The following is a 19,864-nucleotide window of genomic DNA, read 5'->3' as shown; positions in this document are numbered from 1 at the left end:
TGAGGAGGGAGTAGTCCACCCTCAGGGCCGAGGGTTTGTACCAGTAGGTATGTGTTTAATCTCTCTCTCTCTCTCTCTCTCTCTCGTGTTCTTGAGATGTCACGATCTTCATGTATCGCGGGCTTTGTTAATATAGTTGGATTATATGGTGTTTTCCCCTCTCTATCTTGTTGTGAATTGAGTTCTCCCTTTGAGATTTTGTTCATATGGATTGAATAATTTTATGGATTTGAGAACACTTTATGTATTTCTTGCTATGAATACCCACGGTGACAATGGGGTATCATATTGATTCACTTGATATGTGTTTTGGCACTCAACACGTGGATTCCCGAAGTGACATTGGGGTAATCTATGCATAGGGGTTGATGCACGTTCTCGTCTTTGTTTCTCTGGTAGAAATCTCGGGGCACTATTTGAGGTTCTTTGTGTTGGATTCAGTATTATGAATCTGAAATTGTTTGGTGCATATCGTATAATCAACTCACGGATACTCGCAGTGACATTAGAGTTGGTTGATGTGTATCATATGATGTTATTTTAGTATGAACTCTTGGTTAGATCGATCGGAAAGAATAGCTTGGTGTTATTTTAGTATGAACTCTAGGATAGATTGATCGGAAAGAATAGCTTTGAGGTGGTTTCGTACCCTACAAACAGTTGCTTCTTATGTTCTCCGCTAGATAAGAAATTTGGAGTGATTCTTCATTGCATCTTGAGGGGTGGTTATATGATCCAATTATATTAGCATTGTTGAGAGATTGCACTAGTGAAAGTACGGACCCTAGGCCTCATTTTCTAGCTTTGCAATACCGTTTGTGCTCCGTTTTATCAATTGCTACCTTGTTGTTTTTATTGTTCCTATTATAAAAATCAATATCTACTACCATTACTATGCTTGTATCACCATCTCTTTGCCGAACTAGTGCACATTACAACTGTAGTTGGTGTGTTGGGGACACAAGAGACTTTTTATTATTTGGTTGCAGGGTCGTTTGAGAGAGACCATCTTCATCCTACGCCTTCCACGGATTCATAAACCTTAGGTCATCCACTTGAGGTTGAGGGAAATTTGTTACTGTCCTACAAAACTCTGCGCTTGGAGGGCGAACACGAGTCTACAAGAACAAGTTGTGTAGTAGACATCAAGTACAGGGCGCATGGCATGCGTTCGGCGCGCTCTGTGTGTCGAACACCTCTCTACCTCGCCTGTGAGGCCACCCACGCCACCCTCGCGTGTCTCTACCCTCCTGCTACCTCAGCCTCTTCCTCTCAGCCCCTCTCTATCGCTCCTTGATGCCGGTAGCTGGCTCGGCGGACGCGGACACGGCGGAGCAGAGAGCACAGTGACCCGTGTGATCGAGTCGTCCCTCTCTCGCGTCCTCTTGCTTGGCTCTGTGCTGCCACTGTGTTTGGATGTTCTCCCTCGACCTCTCCCATCAAGCATGAGCCCCTCTCGTCGCCTCTCGCCGCTCCAGAAGGATTGCTGGTGGCCTTTAGCTCTGCCTCGCCCTCCCCTATTAATATAGCCACCCCGAGCCTTTCTAAGCATCCCACCCACCTTCTATGGCCACAAATTCAATAGTTGAGCACCGCGGCAAGGCTGGGTGGGCCTCTAGCCGCCATCCCTCGCCAGAGTTGGCCGCGTATCTCCCACGGCCGCCCACTTGCTCTGGTGCTCGTCGACCATGTTCTTCTTCCCAGGCGTGATCGTGAGGTTCTCCTGAGCACGGCAATCTGCTTCGTTTGTCGGATCTCCGCCAGAAACACCGACTCCGACGAGCTCCGCCGCCCGCCGCCTCTAGAGACGATCACTGCGACGCGGCCCGTCCACCTCTGCCCATGTTTCGGGTACGTGCTTTCTCGCCTGGATGAGCTGCATCCGTCCCCCACCTCACCAGCAGTCGTTGTGGCCTCCTTGTCGGAGAGCCATCACCGGCCGAGCCGTCGTCTATCTCTCTCTCTCTCTCTCTCTCTCTCTCAAACATGATGAGGTGATCCCACCCTTCAGCCTCTCTTCTCTCTCCCAAAGCGGTATGAGTGGAGGCATGTTTGCAAAATACGCCTTCGACGTGGCTCTCTCTGGGGTTGTCTATTTTCTGTTTAAATTCATATATTTTGAGTGAACTTTGACAAGCTATAAATCCTAAACCACAAGTCAAATGAGATGATTCTTTTTGCAACAGTTTTGTGATGAGCTCCTCTTTTATCATGCAAAAGTTGAGATTTTTCCTTGTTGTACATATTTTCTGGTGCATTAAAGTGCTTTATGTGACATTTTCTTTTTGGTATTTGGACTATTTTCAGAAGGTTCAACTTGTCTTGAAGAGGACCAAAAGTTTTGTGACCCTCCTCTGAACTAAGGCAAGCCACCACAAACATTTGCAAGGATGACTTTGTAATGACTATGATTTTACTTGAATTTAAAGTCGTATATTCATTTAGTTTATTAACATAATTTAACTTGTGCTAGTTTACTTTTCATGCTATGCTTATATGTTTTACATAATAATGTTGGATACTTTGTTAAGTTATGCAGTAGGGTTAACTTGTTATGATCATGCTTATGATAAGTATCATCATTATGTTGAATCCTTGCATGTGCATTTCATGGCATACTATGGCTCGAGTAAATTTTATTTCAAGTTAATCATGGTGATAATACAACTTGAACATGTGGTTGATCGAGTCATGGTGCCACCGAATCGAGCTTCCCAGTGCAACACATTTGCCTTTATGGGAAGGCCCTTATTTGGTCTATTGCCTCCAACGAGGGAAGGATATGCGCTTGCGCTACCCTGGCCTGGTAGGCAGGCATAGCCTTGTGTGCCCATAGTTATTTTGGTACATTGTCCCTGTTTGGGACCGTTTTTGTTTTGCCACGATGGTGGTCGTTTGATGTCCGGAGTGGCATGCGGGGCCACCCATGACTTAGTCCAAAGGGGAGTTGGTTAGAGTGGCTGGGATAGTGTCAGGCAATAGATTAGTTTTGTTGGAACACCGTCGGTCCACCCGAATGGGAGTACGACGCCATGGGTTCTGTGGTGTGGGTACAGTGTACTAACCTCTGCAGAGTGTGTTTAACCTATCGATAGTCGCGTCCTCGGTTACGGACACAATTCGTAGTAGGTCACATGGTGGGTCAGCAGAAATAATTAACCTGCACACTAAAGTTATATTAATGGCACATGTTATGGTGAACGATCTATAGGGATCATCAAGTTTGTTTCTTTTGTGATCCTGCAGTGATCACCATGGTAAGATGATGGATATGGTTACGAGGTAACCGAGATGGTAAGCTGGCCCAAGGGACCATGTGCTTCAAACACCTCCACTACATGAGTAGCATGTCATGTTCTTACATATAACCTGCTTAAATATCATGTTGTTGTTTGGCACTGTTGTTTTGTTTTTCGTGAGCTTGCGAGTACATTCAAAGTACTCACCTGGCGTGTCATGCCAGTTTCAGGAGAAGTTGTACCAGGAGTTGGAGTTGCATCGTGCATCACAGTCTAGGTCGTGTCCCAGCAGTGTCTCTGTGAGATGGAGTCCTACTACGTCGTTGTTCCGCTGCCGAGTAGCTGTGTCATTATCATCGAGGCCCCCAACATGTGTACTAAATAATGTACATATGTGCAGCAACAGCGTGTGTGCCGCTTGGCCTCGCTACCTTATGTATCATCGAACCTATGTTCCCGCAAGAGATCAATAAAGCGGTTGTATTTCTGTACCAAGTTGTTGTGTATTACCAGAAGACATGATCTCTGGGATGGCAATACAAGGTAAACCGGTTGCTCTGAGCCGGGGTGACACATTGATGAAGCGGTGAGGAGAGGTGTTGATATCCTTTGCATCCAAGAAACCAAATGGAGGGGACAGAAGGCGAAGGAGGTGGAGGATACCGGCTTCAAGTTGTGGTACACGGGGACGGCAGTAAACAGAAATGGCGCAGACATCTTGATCAACAAGACCCTCAAGTATGGAGTGGTAGACGTCAAGAGACGTGGGGACCGAATTATCCTAATCAAGCTGGTAGTTGGGGACTTAGTTCTCAATGTTATCAGCGCGCATGCCCCGCAAGTAGGTCACAATGAGAACACTAAGAGGGAGTTTTGGGAAGGCCTGGAAGACATGGCTAGGAGTGTACCGATTAGCGAGAAGCTCTTCATAGGAGGAGACCTCAATGGCCACGTGGGTACATCTAACACAGATTTTGAAGGGGCACATAGGGGATTTGGCTATGGCATCAGGAATCAAGAAGGAGAAGATGTCTTAAGCTTTGATCTAGCCTACGACATGATTGTAGCTAACACCCTCTTTAGAAAGAGAGAATCACATATGTTGACTTTTCGTAGTGGCCAACACTCTAGCCAGATTGATTTCATCCTCTTGAGAAGAGAAGATAGGCGTGCGTGCCTAGACTGTAAGGTGATACCTGGAGAGAGTGTTGTACCTCAGCATAAGCTGGTGATTGCTGACTTCTGCTTTTGGATTCGTGTCTAGCGGGATAAGCATGCCAAAGTCGCTAGAACGAAGTGGTGGAATCTCAAGGGGAAGGTAGCTCAGGCGCTCAAGGAGAAGGTCATTAAGGAGGGCCCTTGGGAGGAAGGAGGGTATGCGGACAATGTGTGGATGAAGATGGCAACTTGCATTCATAAGGCGGGCTCGGAGAAGTTTGGAGTGTCCAGGGGAAGGACAAGCGAAGACAAGGATACCTGGTGGTGGAATGATGATGTCCGAAAGGCGATTAAAGAGAAGAAAGATTGCTTCAGACGCCTATACCTGGATAGGAGTGCAGAGAACATAAAGAAGTACAAGATGGCGAAGAAGGCCGCAAAGCGAGCTGTCAGTGAAGCAAGGGGTCGGGCATATGAGGACATCTACCAACGGTTAGGCACGAAGGAAGGCGAAAGGGACATCTATAAGATGGCCGAGATCCAAGAGAGGAGACAAGGGATATTGGCCAAGTCAAATGTATCAAGGACGAAGTAGACCAACTCTTGGTGAAGGACAAGGAGATTAAGCATAGATGGCAGGAGTACTTCGATAAGTTGTTCAATGAGGAGAATGAGAGTTCTACCATTGAACTGGACGACTCCTCTGATGAGACCAACATGAGTTTTGTGCAGCGAATCCAGGAGTTTGAGGTCAAGGAGGCTTTAAAAAGGATGAAAGGAGGCAAGGCGATGGGCCCTGATTGTATCCCCATTGAGGTCCGGGAAGGCCTAGGGGACATAGCGATAGCATGGCTAACCAAACTTTTCAATCTCATTTTTCAGGCAAACAAGATGCCAGAAGAATGGAGACAGAGTATATTAGTAGCAATCTTCAAGAACAAGGGGTGTTCAGAGTTGTACTAATTACCGTGGAATTAAGCTGATGAGCCATACAATGAAGCTATGGGAAAGAGTCATTGAGCACCGCTTAAGAAGAATGACAAGCGTGACCAAAAATCTGTTTTGTTTCATGCCTGGGAGGTCGACCATGGAAGTTATTTTCTTGGTACGACAACTTATGGAGAGATACAGGGAGCAAAAGAAGGACTTGCATATGGTGTTCATTGACTTGAAGAATGCCTATGATAAGATACCACAGAATGTCATTTGGTGGGCCTTGGAGAAACACAAAGTCGTAGTAAAGTACATTACCCACATCAAGGACATGTACGATAATGTTGTGACAAGTGTTCGAACAAGTGATGTCGACACTGATGACTTCCCTATTAAGATAGGACTGCATCAGGGGTCAGCTTTGAGCCCTTATCTTTTTGCCTTGGTGATGGATGAGGTCACAAGGGATATACAAGGAGATATCCCATGGTGTATGCTCTTTACGCATGATGTGGTGCTAGTTGACGATAGAGTTATGGGGACAAACCTTAGAATCAAAAGTGTTTAGGCTTAGTAGAACTACAACCGAGTACATGATGTGCGGTTTCAGTACTACTAGGTGTGAAGAGGAGGAGGTTAGGCTTGATGGGCAAGCGGTACCTCAGAAGGACACCTTTCAATATTTGGGGTCAGTGCTGCAGGAGGATTGGGGTATTGATGAAGATGTGAATCATCGAATCAAAACTGGATGGATGAAGTGGCGCCAAGTTTCTGTCATTCTTTGTGACAAGAGGGTGCCACAAAAGTTAAAAGGCAAGTTCCACATGACGGTTGTTCGACTCACAATGTTGTATGTTGCTAAGTGCTGGCCGACTAAAAAGCGACATGTTCAACAGTTACGTGTGGCAGATATGTGTATGTTGAGATAGATGTGTGGCCACACGAGGAAGGATCGAGTCCGGAATGATGATATACGAGATAGAGTTGGGGTAGCACCAATTGAAGAGAAGTTTGTTCAACATTGTCTGAGATGTTTTGGGCATATTCAGCGTAAGCCTCCAAAAATTTCAATACATAGCGGATGACCAAAGCATGCGGAGAATGTCAAGAGAGGTCAGGGTAGACCGATGAAATGAGAGGAGTTCGTTAAGAAAGACCGGAAGATTAAAATATCACCAAAGAACTAGCTATGAATAAGGGTGCGTGGCGGCTATCTATCTATGCGTGCCACGAGATTTTATGGGTTTCATCTTTAGTCTATCTCAATTTGTTTGAAACTAAAAGGTTTTATTGTTGTCGTTGTTGTTTGTAGGGAGTACAAGATTGTGTCGTACTGTAAAATAGCTACCCCGTCCTTGGTAGGTACCGTCAGGCTAGTCATCTGCACAGAGCCATAGAACAAGAAGTACTTGACGTCATGATCGCCCTTAGGAGAATGTCCTTTTTCCGGGGTACCAGAAGGTAAGCTCGGTATGAAGTCAATTGGATCGGCACTCTCCGTTTTTGCTGTTGCAACGTACGTGCTTGGTACGCCGAGCATCCATCCGTCTCCTCCAGATTCTCCAAGCAAAATGTTTTAGGTCCACAGTCACGAGGTTGCAGCTCGCATCATCCATCCAAACCGAGCCCGCCTGAGGGGACAGAACACGCGCGCGGTTGAGCCGTTGCGCCGGCCGCGCACCATGCATGTGGTGTCCCGCGCGCGACGACACAGCAGGCTGCCGTCCCGCGGCACGTAACCCTTCAGCAGCCGTCCAGCCGACGAGCTGTGCGCCGTTCTAGATTCACTTCAGTTCAGGCAGTTACCCTGCACCTCCGGTTCAGTTAAACAGATGAGAAGATCATACAGTAAAAAAAAGAAAAAGATGAGACAGTGGAGTATAAAAGAAAACAGCTGTACCTGGATGGTTCCGAAATTTCGCAATCCTTCCGCGCTCCGCGGGGCCCGGGAAGCAGCGGACGGACGTTGCCGCCCATCCATCGTCCATATCCCATCCGTCCAATGTTAAAGCCTCGGTACCTCCACGGTCCACACTCCGCTTGTCCATTACCTCGCACCTCGCCGCTACCCACCCACGCTCCATCATCCCCCTGTGAGTCTGTGACGACATCAGAAAGGCGACATGGAAGAGGACAAGAAGCAGAGAAGGCAGGGCCATCCCCTCCTGCGGGGAGGAGGTGCGAGGAAGGAGCCCTACACGCACGGCTTCTCCGCCACCCAGATGATGGCGCTCACCGCCGTGTGCGGCGCGCTGGTCCCGTCGCTGCCGCCCGACGGCCACCACCTGGCCGCCGACAAGGCCGTCCGGGACTTCTTCCTCGCATCCGCCGCCGACCCGCCCGTCCCGGACGAGGTTAGTAGCACACACACCTGCGACTAGCTACGATACGACGGCGTGTCTTGACGACCTGCGTTTTGTTACCAACCGGCGGCTGACTCTGTACGCACATGCGCGCTCAGGTCGCGCAGCTGATGTCGGCAATGTGTCTCCGGGAGGCGCTGACGCTGGTGCGGACGGTGCTGTGGCTGCTGGGCACGCGGCTGGGGACGCTCGCGCTGTGCGGCGCGCGGTGCCTATCGTGGAGCTCCCCGTTCGTGCAGCGGTTCGCGGAGATGCCGGTGGACCGGCGGGAGGACGCGCTGCGCCGGTGGAGCCGGGAGACCATGCTCCCGCCTCTGCGCCTCTTCTTCCTCCTCGTCAAGGTCTTTTGCCTCTACGTCTTCTACTCCTGGGTAAGCAGAGCACGCACGCCTACTGACTGGGTACTTTTGTAGCACTACTACTATGTCCAGTTTGCAAATGGAAACATTAGCTAGCTTCTCGCGTGCATTGCAGCGGCAGGCGGCAGCGTGTATACGAGTATATTTGTGGTGGTGCTGTAGTGTACGATCTTGCTGTTGGCCATGGCGCCTCTGAGCGCGCGCGGCACAGCGCAATAATGGACGCATGCATGCACGCTGTGTAGCAGCCAGTGTACCACCGCTTTCATGAGAGTCTGACGAAAGGCCACGTACTCTTTGTGGACATCGGGAGGTTCGTCAGTAATCATTTTACTCGTTGGGCCGAACGTGTGAATTTTAGGCTTACAGCGCGACGGATCCCATGCCCTACGAATCACCGCCGCAGCGCTGCTTTTTTCTTCGGAGTATAGGGAGTTTTTATTACAAGTTCACAGTGTTATTACAATTAAAAGGCCATAAGTCCTTCATACATGGTGAAACCGAACGTAACCACACAGCCGGCCGTGGCCCTCTCGGAGCGGCTATAATTGGCCAATCGATCCGCCGCAGCGCTGCTGATGGCGATACATCAGTGGATTCATGCCGACCGTGATGTGCACCGGTGGCCGTTGGTTATTTACCATATAATAATTCAATAGAATGAGACGTGTCCCCGTTTTTAGACTTTATTGGTGGTTGGAGACTTGAAGCACAGCAAAAAGAGTGAGAATTTTCCATCAAAAAAGGGACAAGTTCCATACACTTGATGGCACAGGCACACTTAATTTCTTGCTGGGTTTTTCCCATTTTTTTCCCAAAATGTCTTGGCTGCGACTTCCGAACAATCTCACTAATTCTTCACCTTCTCCGACGAGACCAATTGGGCCCGAATTTAGGAAGCGTGCTAAAAATAGATTTTAAGTTGAAAATGACAGCAACCAGCTCTGACAATGCAGTGGATTTGTTGAGTTGAAAATGACAGCAAACAGCTCTGATAATGGTGTTCCGTTTCCCGCAGACCGACGATAACTCGGAGAATCCTCACTGGCGAGCGATCGGCTACAGCCCGCCAACCGACGAGCCTACGGAGCAAGAAGATCAGGCAAACACCAAGCGGCCACTCGACGACGGCGTGGTCGAGACCATCCACCAGACCGACGCGTCCCTCCCGACCAGCCTCGCCGAAAAGGGCCTCGCGGTGACCGAGGACGCGGCGCGGAACGTGTGCAGGATCGAATGCGATGTCGTCATCGTCGGCTCCGGCTGCGGCGGGGGCGTGGCCGCCGCGGTGCTCGCAGGGGCCGGCCACAAGGTGGTGGTCATCGAGAAGGGGAGCTACTTCACGGCCAGGGACTACACGTCCATCGAGGGCCCGTCGATGAGCCAGCTCTACGAGTACGGCGGGTTCGTGAGCACGCTCAGCGGCAGCGGGCTCCTCCTGGCCGGCTCCACGGTCGGCGGCGGCTCGGCCGTCAACTGGTCGGCCTGCATCAAGACACCCGACAGCGTGCGCAAGGAGTGGGCGGCCGCGCACGGCCTGCCGCTGTTCGGCAAGCCAGAGTACACCGCCGCGATGGACGTGGTGTTCAAGCGGCTTGGCGTCACGTCGGGCTGCAAGGAGGAGGGGCTCCAGAACAAGGTCCTGCGCAAGGGGTGCGAGAAGCTGGAGTACAAGGTCGAGCCGGTGTCGAGGAACTCGTCGGAGGGCCACTACTGCGGCAGCTGCGGGTACGGCTGCCGCACCGGGGACAAGCGCGGCACCGACACGACGTGGCTGGTCGACGCGGTGGCCCGCGGCGCCGTGATCCTAACGGGTTGCAAGGCGGAGAAGCTGCTGTTCACCGACGCGGCCGGTGCGAGGGGGAAGAGGTGTGTCGGCGTAGTGGCTACGAGCTCCAACCCGGCGATCACGAGGAAGCTGGAGGTGCGCGCCAAGGTGACCGTCGCAGCGGGCGGCTCGCTCCTCACGCCGGTGCTGCTGCGCGGCAGCGGGCTCAAGAACCCGCACATCGGCAAGAACCTCCACCTCCACCCGATCGCCATGGCGTGGGGCTACTTCCCGCCGGACAAGATGCCGGAGCTGAAGGGCAAGATGTACGAGGGCGGCATCATCACGTCCCTGCACAAGGTGGAGGCCGCCGTTGACGGGCTGCCGCACCGGGCCATCCTCGAGACGCCGCTGATGGGCGTGGCCGCCGCGGGGACGCAGTTCCCCTGGGTGTCCGGGCGCGACATGAAGGAGCGGATGCTCAACTACGGCCGGACGGTGCACATCTTCTCCCTGGTGAGGGACCGCGGGTCTGGGACGGTGCACGGCGAGCGGCGGATCGCGTACCACCTGGACCCGGTGGACAGGGAGAACCAGCGCGAGGGGCTGCGGCGGGCGCTGCGCATCCTGGTGGCGGCCGGCGCGACGGAGGTCGGCACGCACCGGAGCGACGGGCAGAGGCTGAGATGCAAGGGCGCCACGGACGAGGAGGTGGAGGAGTTCCTGAACGGCGTGACCGGGGTGCGCGGGCCGCAGTCCAAGAGCGAGAACTGGAGCCTGTGCTGCACGGCGCACCAGATGGGCAGCTGCAGGATGGGCGCGACGGCGGGGGACGGCGCCGTGGACGCGCGCGGCGAGAGCTGGGAGGCGGAGCGGCTGTACGTGTGCGACGGCAGCGTCCTGCCGAGCGCGGTGGGCGTCAACCCCATGATCACCATACAGTCCGTGGCCTACTGCCTCGCCACCGGCATCGCGGAGCAGCTGAAACGCGGCCCCTCCTCCGGGAGAAACCACTCCACAGATTAATAATAGTTGCGGCACGTACGCGGAATAATAAGTTTGGGTCTTGTTTGTGATACAAGAACGTTGCGGGTCAGTTTGGACGTACGGTTATCCTAACTTTCCATCAGATTCCTCAATTGCTTTTTTTTTAACATCGTCGGTACAGACGCAAGCACTAAGCACTCGGATGAACGCACACACGCACATCCTATCCCTATGAGTACAAATCATCATAGGCGCCTCGTCGTCGACGAAAACGTTTCCTCCCACTGAAAGCACATCGCCAGGACTTGAACTCTGGTGGGTTGAGAATACCACAATCTCTCTAACCATCCAACCACTCCTCAATTGTTGTACATATGGCAGGCATGTGGCAAAATTACGAAGTGTCGCGTACTCATCTTGGTCTGAGCAGTACTGCCTCCATGCTTGAAAAGAAGATCTATACATTTTGATTGAAATCAAATGGTACAAAGATTTAATTGAGTTCACAAAAATATATCAACAACTACAATATCAAAATACTATCATTTTTCTGCGGGGTAAAAAATAGTATCATTAAATGCAATAAAATATTGATTATGCATATCTAGTGTCGTATTTGTTGATTTTTTTAATTGAACTTTACAACATTTGATTTTAGACAAAACTTTCAAGCTATGGCCAATTGGTATTGGGCATTCATTCGAGTCATTTTTCTTCTCCGCATGGAAAAGCATGGGGTAAAATTGCATTTATCGTTTTTATGCCCTAAAAATGTATGAATGGCACAAGTTAGCGCAGTGCCACAGCTCGCTCGACAATTTTGTAGCGAAGTGCTTTTTTCTCGGTGGGTACATCATAGCAAGATGGTTCCTGGACGGGCGAACAATATGCCATAGCCTTATAGCCAGCAGTAAGGGCATCTCACATCTCGAATGGGAGATGCTAGGAGAAGCGCCTGGATCAATTTCCTGGCGATTTCCCCGTCGATCGGCAGTTGGACGCTGGAATCCTGGCATCAAACGCTACTTAGGCCTTGTACAATAGAATATGCTTAGGGAAGGTGCTTATAAAAAAATAAATCAGACTTTTCTTAAGCACCGATGCTTATTTCTACAGGCTAAGCGTTTTTCTGTAGAAAAAGACACCGATGCTTTAGAAAAACAGATGCCCTAACAGACCACACCCATGGGCTGTTGGACCACGTACGGGTCATCGACTGTACAAGCTCATATCAAGGCCAGAACATTGACACATGAAACCACTGCGGAAGCAACACCTCGACTGGCAAGGACAATACTAAAGCAGTAATTCAAGATTTATCTGGATCAAAAGACGTTCGTTCAATCGGCACTATATAGAAGAGAGAAGACAGGTGGAGCCTGGAGAAGAGTGGCCTGACCGGGTTAGCAGTTTCACCCAACCCCCAACAGAGGAAACAGGCTCATATACAAGAGAGCGTGCAAACTTGGTGCGGTATTAAAAATAACCCACTAAAGAAATTTCAGTTTGTATGATTGTAACAGCTTAGACTGCGCAGTTAAGATGCAAGATGCAGTAATTGACAGGGCAAATGAAGCGTCAACATGTACCGTGTTGATCCGCACAAAACAGGTAAATCCTACTTGAACTTCATAACAGTGGCTGCTCAATTTTGTGCCCATATAGGTTTATTAACACAAAGATCACAAGTTTGAAGGAAAACTCAAAGTGGAATCACTCCACTTCAAAAAAAATATACTTCAAGATTTCGGCCCCCAAAATCACCAAGAGAGCACCACTCCTCTTGTACCAGTGAAAACAGAACTTTAGACTGATATGGTACAATCATTAATCATTTGACTGATGCTTTTACAGCCTTCTCTGCAGCATCATCAAGATCCTCTGCAGTGATCAATGTCATTCCACTTTCCTGCAATCAGAGCACCATGACCAGTCAAATCCCAAACATGAACAACTTCAGAACAAAGGAAGCATGACTCAGTTAACACGCATGCACAAAGATGATCACCAATACCTTAAGAATCCTTTTCCCTTGGTCTACATTGGTGCCTTCTAGCCGAACAACAACAGGGACCTTAAGATCAACCTGATAATAGGAGAACAAGTGTAAGAATTTGCTACAGGAAAAGTATGTAGACCAAGCTATGTAGTTGTAAGCTCAAGGAATATTAAGCCAAATAACATGCTATGTACTATCATTACATTCCTGGGGAACAATAACATGCTGAAAGGACTCTTCTAGCATACATCATGGGAAAATTACAAAATTATACACAGCGGCTAATCAGGTTCAGAACTTGATGAAATATCAGCAATACAGAAAAAATCTTTCGCAGAAGACACTAATGGTAACACCAAACTATCCTATAATGAAACCACATACAATAAAGTATGCACAAAAAATATGGGATAGTTTGGTGTTACAAAAAAAACGAGCAGATAACTGAAACAAATATTGACTTGTACGTTAAGAGTTAGTTTCTGAAATGGTGCAAATAAACTGTACCTAAGTTCAAGATAAGGTTCCCCACAGAAAGAAATAAACACCGAATAAGGGAAAATAATTTACTAAAAACAGGCTACAAGAATATGGTGTATTCATTCAATCAAAACTTGATAGATACCTGTTTAGCTGCATTCACTATTCCACTTGCTATCACGTCACATTTCATGATACCTCCAAAAATGTTCACTAGAATTGCCTTCACTCTATCGTCTGAAGTCAATATCTTAAATGCTTCCACAACCTGAATAGAAGTTATAGAAAAATGAACATGTGCATTTGTTGAAAACAAAAGGTGGAAACACAATTCTTCACATGGATTTTAAGTAATTAATCATTAATTTTTGCAACCTCTTCTAGCTGTTAATAGTATTTATACATTTCTCCAGTGATGATAATTACAAACAAACAAACAAAATCCCACTATATACCTGTCCCTCGGATGCACTCCCACCAACATCAAGAAAATTGGCAGGTGTACCACCATGCAGCTTAATGATGTCCATCGTAGCCATTGCCAATCCTGCACCATTCACCATGCAACCAATCTCTCCATCAAGCCCGATGTAGTTCAAATCTGCTTTAGCAGCAGCCACCTGTAAAGTTGGTAAAGATAAATCTCAGTTGATATTGCTCTTATATTTGTAACAAAAATATAATCTATAGAGGCAAATCTTCCTTCAAAAGAAGGGTTAGGGGATTACAAAATTACAAAATAAAGAAGAGAAAACAGTTTAACAGAGAGACAAAATGAACATGAAAAAGGTATTAAAGAAAAGAGCAACACACGAAATACCTCTCTGGGGTCCTCCTGTGTTGTATCACGCAGTGCAAATATTTCTTTCTGCCTAAACGCAGCATTATCATCGAAGTTCAACTTTGCATCAGCAGCAACTAGCTTTTTATCAGCTGTCTCGGCAAGAGGATTTATCTACTCACATAAGAAATCCAGATCATAAGAATGACAAAGATATTTAACATCGCAAATGAGAAAAACTTCACACTGCAGTACCTCCAGCATTGTGCAGTCGGTCTTGCAGAAAAGTTCATATAGCTTCTTAATCTGTTCTATAGAAGATTGCCTGTCTGCTGTCTTTGGTGCCAGACCATCAACAACTTTAGCTGCATCCTCATCAGTGATTCCCTTGAATACATCAACAGGAACCTGGTAATATAATGAATTGGATTTCAATGTGTAAGCAAATTATCATTAGGACGCTAAAAGCTCTGATATGACAAGTGAACCTGCTACTCAAGATATGTACGCATTGATCCAAAATCAAGTTGAACAAATAGATGACCTTAACAATCTTATCAGGGAACTTCTCTGCAAGATCTTCAATGCTCGTTCCTCCCTCGGCGCAAGCTATAATGAGCTGAAAAAAATAAATATGAGCCTTAGCAATCAGCACTAGAAAAAAAATATCACAGCATGAGTCTCTGCAATTGAAACAGGGAAGAATGGACATTAAGTAGCTACAGGTTTGATTGATTAAGTACATTATAGGGTTTAGAAAAAGTAAAGCGGCCAAAACAACTAAGAACACTCAAGGTTCACATCACCCCAAATGTTCAGTTCATACCTATATCAGAACAAATACAGAAGTAGAAAGAAAATATCGCTGCGTGGCATCAAAAAACTGTACAAGAAACTTGTTTAATGATACATCCAAAATTTAAGCAACTTAATACAGTGAAATACTAATGTGACAGCCTGTTATTAGGTGGCTAAAGATTAATGTGAAGGTTTACCATATAATGGTATTTTTTAACGGAAAACTGAATAATATATACATTAATCACTTCAATGAAATAATTGAGGTAACTTGCTATGTAGGGACAAAAGAGGAACACTATTCCCATGAAAATACGATCTATATTTTTCATGTAAGCATATTCATGCACACAATCTTATAAATTATCATGGATCGACATCCTAAACAAGTCTGGAATAAAAACAATCAACAGCACTAACAGCTATTTCCTTTGGCACTTATACATGAGAAAGGTTTGTAATACCATGAAATCTTTTAAAAACAATATAGACCGCACTGATTTATTCACAAAATGGAACAGATGCTGGGTAATGAAAATGACAAAATAAACAAGCAGGCCAGTGATCAATGACATACTGGACCAGCAGTCTTCCTATCAAGGGTGATCGCAAAGTACATCTCATTAACAAGTGACATTTTCTCACATAAGTAGACCTGTCATACAGAACAGAAAAAATATCAGTAGTTAAAAATGTTTCACCGAATCAAGCAGAACTAAATAACAGCAGCATTATTTGAATATCGTTTACCTGAGAAGTTGAAATGCTAATGCACTATTGTCTTAAAAATAACTCAAAAAAAATGTTGTAGATTAACTATTGTCATTGCACGGCAAGAACACTGGGTACGGTTATATGGCCCATTCAACTGTATATTATTATTGTGTGTTACTTCATTGAACATAAGTACACCGGAATTAGTGCATACATCATACATCTAAACATTGATAGAAACAAGTCAGGTGAGTATCAAGCCCGTGGAAGCCAAAACTTGCTTACTGAAGAGTCACGGAATACCTAAAACGTTAATTTCTAGCAATGCTACATAACACAACTGAAAGATGGGATCAGATTAGAAAAAACTAACCTTGCCCACAACCTTCCCCTGTGGACCAGTTTGTTTTGTTACTAGGACCTGGTTAAGCATTTTAGCTGCAGATGAGTCAGTACAAACACTCTACAGTGAAAACATGCACAACCAACACAGAAGTAACTACAATTTAGTTGATTCACTCTGAAGAAAATGACTAATGACAACACTACATGTGACTAGAAATCCAATGGTGCAAGTTCAAATGGGAAGGCACATTCACTCAGAACAAAAACATTAAATAATAAACCACTTATAGCCGGCAGCAAAGGCGTGGATACAACATATTACCTCTGTACCAAAATATAAAACGTTTTGGTAGGCCAAACGCCTTATATTTTGGTATGGAGGTAGTAGATTCCAAGAAAAGATCACCAAAAATAAATCAGTTTAGTTAAACCTGAATGTAATTATCATGTCACGCTTCATAGAAGCACGTGACCTTAAGTTGCAGTTTTCACTGTCACAACTGATAAATGTGATGACAACAATTTAGACACAACCAATAAAATGAACTGATCTCAGTTATATTATATGCTTGGCCTTCATGTGTATGTATAGTTGTATACCATAAAATTGGCCAGGTGGCGCGCATTTATAGTAAACTGCAGTCAGGAATGATAATGATTATGCATAAATGTGGATTTGTCAAGCCAATTTCCCAACGATACATCTCAACAAATACTTGGATACACAACATCTTCAAACTGCATTACTACACCATGAATGTGCAGATACCATAATGTAAACTACAACTCACAAAGATTTACCTGCAAGGCTTTCAGCCTCCTCAGCCTTAACAATATGGACACCACCCTTCAGTCCACTTTTGAAAGTTCCCAATCCACGGCCACCGGCAAGGATTTGGCTTTTCACAACTATCTGCAATGGCGTCATCTTTTAAACACAATTGAACTACGATAATAACATGGTGGAAGCTATGATACAAACAGCACCAGAAATACATTATCGATGAAAATCTACTATACTTCGTATTGGGAATGAACTGCCCGGCCAAACAATCTGCTGGCACAAGGATAACTAACAAGGCTACACGAGTATTTAGCTGCAGAATACTGAGAAGAAACCGGGACGTCGTCTCAGTTAATTAAAATAGCTTTTGGAGAAAAAATAGACTATTTCTTAAGAGTTCATAACGTTAGCAAAAAAACTATGCCAACAAATCATTATAATTCCAAGAGCAGCTATAGCTTGACATGACTCACTTTGTTTGAAGTGCGGTGGAGTGATTTACACATGTAAGTAGTGTTACTTTTAACACACAGAATAATATACAATACAGGCGTACGAATTGCCAGAATGAGGCTATCAGAATACGCACACATTATAGATTATAGCAACCAATAACCTCCTTTCCAAAATGTATCACACATCACAGCAACATTACCAAACCAAACATATATTTCTACCAACCTAACCCGGATTCAGCAGGATTTCGCGGTAAACTAGATTCACTAACACATTTCAATACCATCTGCACAGCACGAGCCTCGCATTTGCACGAGTGAAGGATAACAAGGACACGAAAAAAAAAGCATTAGAAACCTAGGTAGCATCACCTCTTTCTCACTGGGGAAGACGTTCTTCAAAACTTCCTTGACCTCCTGCACTGACCCCACCACCGCGCCCTTGGGCACGTTGATCCCGAACTTCCCCATCAACTCCGCGCCCTGTGAAACCAACATAAGCCAGTCCGGCAGAAACCCTAGCTTGTCAGACGGGCCTCCAAATCGAAATTCAACGAATCCGCACAAATACGAATCGAGGAGAATGGGGGAGGAACGGCGGGATCTGGACGCAGGCACCTGGTACTCGTGGATGTTGAGGCGGCGGAGCTGCTGGTGCTGCCATTTGCCGGCGACGGAGAGGGTGCGCGACGCCAACCTCCCGAGCGATCCGCGAACCATGGCTGCGGCGGCTTGGGCTCCTCCGATCCGGAAACCCTACGGGCGTGGAGGAAGGAAGGGATGCTGTTTCGCTCCTCCTCTTTGCGGGTCTGATGTTATTCTGTTCTCCCCTCCCCTCCCTTTTCTTTCTTGCGGAAGGGTGCGGCTGCGCCGAGCAAATGGACTGGTTCACGTCGAAGGGACCGCTGATTTAGGATCACCGTCGTTTGACTGACATGTGGGTCGACATAACGTGGGGCACACCTGTCATTGGCTAATGACGAAGTTGACGTTTGTTTTTTAGGGTGAAAATATGCTAAAGAGTTTTTCTTTTGACAAAAATATGAATGAGCCAGCCGGCCCATCGTCCGATGGGTTGAGATCCTCTGCAGTACCGTATGATGCTGTAGTGTCAATGACATGTGGGATCAGGTCCCACATGAGCAGTGACTGTACAGCACCGTACAGTACTGCAGAGGATCCTAACCCTCGTAGGATACTCCTAACTGTTCACTATGGGCCAACAAGGCAGAGATGTGTGTGGTGCCCATGTGGCAGCCCACGAAAGCTCCAATTGGACCAGCAACTTATGAAAGCTTCACCGCTCCTCGGCCTTGTGCAAAGAACGTTCTATAACGCTCGACCTTTTTTTTATTGCAAAGAACATTCTATCTTTTTTCCGATGGTGACAAGTGACACATCGTGTGTACCCTCTTGTCGCAACTTGTGAAGCAATTACTTCTCACGGGAGAGACTGTGGGTTTTGTTTCTGTTTCCTTAGTGGCGGCTGCTAGGCGCCATCCGGATGTACCGAAGAAAAGAACATCCGTCTCTCCACTGCCCGATTAATCCTGATCAGAGCATCCCTCTGGTCTAAGCCGACGCCGTCAAACATCGGCGTACTCGCTTGCACGATACATCTTCGTCGTATCTGTAATTTTTTATTGTTCCATGCCGATATTATACAACTTTTATATACTTTTGGAAACATTTTATATTTTTTTGGGACTAACATATTGATCCACTGCCTAGTGTCAGTTCCTGTTTGTTGCATGTTTTTTGTTTCGCAGAATATCCATATCAAACGAAGTCCAAACACAATAAAAATTTACGGAGATTATTTTGGAATGTATGTGATTTTTGGGAGGTGGAATCAACGCAAAGGGAGACCCACGGCCTCCACAAGACACTAGGGTGCGGCCCAGCCCCCAGGCGTGTGGTGGTGGGTGGTGGCCACCTCGTAAGGCGGTTGCTGCTCTACTTCAGGCGCAAGGAAGTTTTTATCCGAAAAAAACCGTGTTAAAATCTCAGCGCAGTCGGGGTTACGGATCTCCGGATATTTAAGAAACGGTTTTCGGCCAGAAAACTGGAACGCGAAACAGAAGAGAACAAAGAGATAGATCCAATCTACGTGGGGCTCCTGCCCCTCCGTCATCATGGAGGCCATGGACCAGAGGGGGAACTTTCCTCCCATCTAAGGGGGCAAGGAAGAAGAAGAATGAGGGGGGCTCTCTTCCACTCTCTTCCGGTGACGCCGGAGTGCCTGATGTCTGCTAGAACTACGTCGATATTTCCCCAAAGAGGAAGGGGTGATGCAGTATAGTGACGGTAGGTATTTCCCTCGATGATGAGACCAAGGTTATCGAACCAGTAGGAGAACCTCCTCACACCACGTAAACAACATCTGCACACAAATAACAAATACTCGCAACCCGACGTGTTAAAGGGGTTGCCAATCTCTTTCGGGTACGGTGCCTCAAGATAGGCAAAAATGTGAGGTAAAAAGTGGTCGATAGGATAAATAGATCGCGAAACAAATAAATTGCAACAAGGTATTTTTGTGTTTTTGTTTAATAGATTTAAAAATAAATGGAAGAAAAAATAGATCGCAAAGGCAAATATGATGAAAAGTGACCCGGGGGCCGTAGGTTTCACTAGTGGCTTCTCTCGAGAAAAATAGCAAACGGTGGGAAAACAATTATTGTTAGGCAATTGATAGAAC

The 19,864-nt window shown here is 46.8% G+C and overlaps 2 protein-coding genes across 2 annotated transcripts; one reads left to right on the top strand and one right to left on the bottom strand.

Annotated features, from left to right (window-relative positions):
• The first annotated feature begins 7,259 nt into the window (after positions 1-7,259).
• LOC123137502 (long-chain-alcohol oxidase FAO2) lies at positions 7,260-10,959 on the top strand. The gene is made up of 3 exons (XM_044557290.1): positions 7,260-7,684; positions 7,792-8,064; positions 9,071-10,959. Exons 1-3 carry the CDS (start codon positions 7,454-7,456, stop codon positions 10,844-10,846), a joined length of 2,280 nt encoding a protein of 759 aa, XP_044413225.1. The 5' UTR covers positions 7,260-7,453; the 3' UTR covers positions 10,847-10,959.
• Positions 10,960-12,344: 1,385 nt separating this feature from the next.
• Positions 12,345-18,063, bottom strand: LOC123137501 (succinate--CoA ligase [ADP-forming] subunit beta, mitochondrial). Its single transcript, XM_044557289.1, has 12 exons — positions 17,782-18,063; positions 17,536-17,646; positions 16,726-16,837; positions 15,953-16,017; positions 15,443-15,520; positions 14,612-14,686; positions 14,323-14,475; positions 14,107-14,241; positions 13,742-13,906; positions 13,432-13,554; positions 12,822-12,893; positions 12,345-12,716 (listed from the first exon to the last, which is right to left on the bottom strand). Exons 1-12 carry the CDS (start codon positions 17,881-17,883, stop codon positions 12,639-12,641), a joined length of 1,269 nt encoding a protein of 422 aa, XP_044413224.1. The 5' UTR covers positions 17,884-18,063; the 3' UTR covers positions 12,345-12,638.
• Positions 18,064-19,864: the final 1,801 nt, after the last annotated feature.

The sequence above is a fragment of the Triticum aestivum genome, chromosome 6B (assembly GCF_018294505.1).
Source record: "Triticum aestivum cultivar Chinese Spring chromosome 6B, IWGSC CS RefSeq v2.1, whole genome shotgun sequence".
NCBI classification, from domain to species: domain Eukaryota; kingdom Viridiplantae; phylum Streptophyta; class Magnoliopsida; order Poales; family Poaceae; genus Triticum; species Triticum aestivum.
Note: the sequence above shows the minus strand (reverse complement) of the source record. Positions and strands in the feature narration are given on the sequence as shown.

Excerpts from the sequence above, each read along its gene's own strand:
- LOC123137502 (XM_044557290.1), top strand. The coding sequence starts at position 7,454 with ATGGAAGAGGACAAGAAGCAGAGAAGGCAGGGCCATCCCCTCCTGCGG. Across the intron at positions 7,685-7,791 it reads ACCCGCCCGTCCCGGACGAG|GTCGCGCAGCTGATGTCGGC; the intron begins GTTAGTAGCACA and ends ATGCGCGCTCAG. Across the intron at positions 8,065-9,070 it reads TCTACGTCTTCTACTCCTGG|ACCGACGATAACTCGGAGAA; the intron begins GTAAGCAGAGCA and ends CGTTTCCCGCAG.
- LOC123137501 (XM_044557289.1), bottom strand. The coding sequence starts at position 17,883 with ATGGTTCGCGGATCGCTCGGGAGGTTGGCGTCGCGCACCCTCTCCGTC. Across the intron at positions 16,838-17,535 it reads TCTTCCCCAGTGAGAAAGAG|ATAGTTGTGAAAAGCCAAAT; the intron begins GTGATGCTACCT and ends ACGCCATTGCAG. Across the intron at positions 12,717-12,821 it reads AAGGGAAAAGGATTCTTAAG|GAAAGTGGAATGACATTGAT; the intron begins GTATTGGTGATC and ends CTCTGATTGCAG.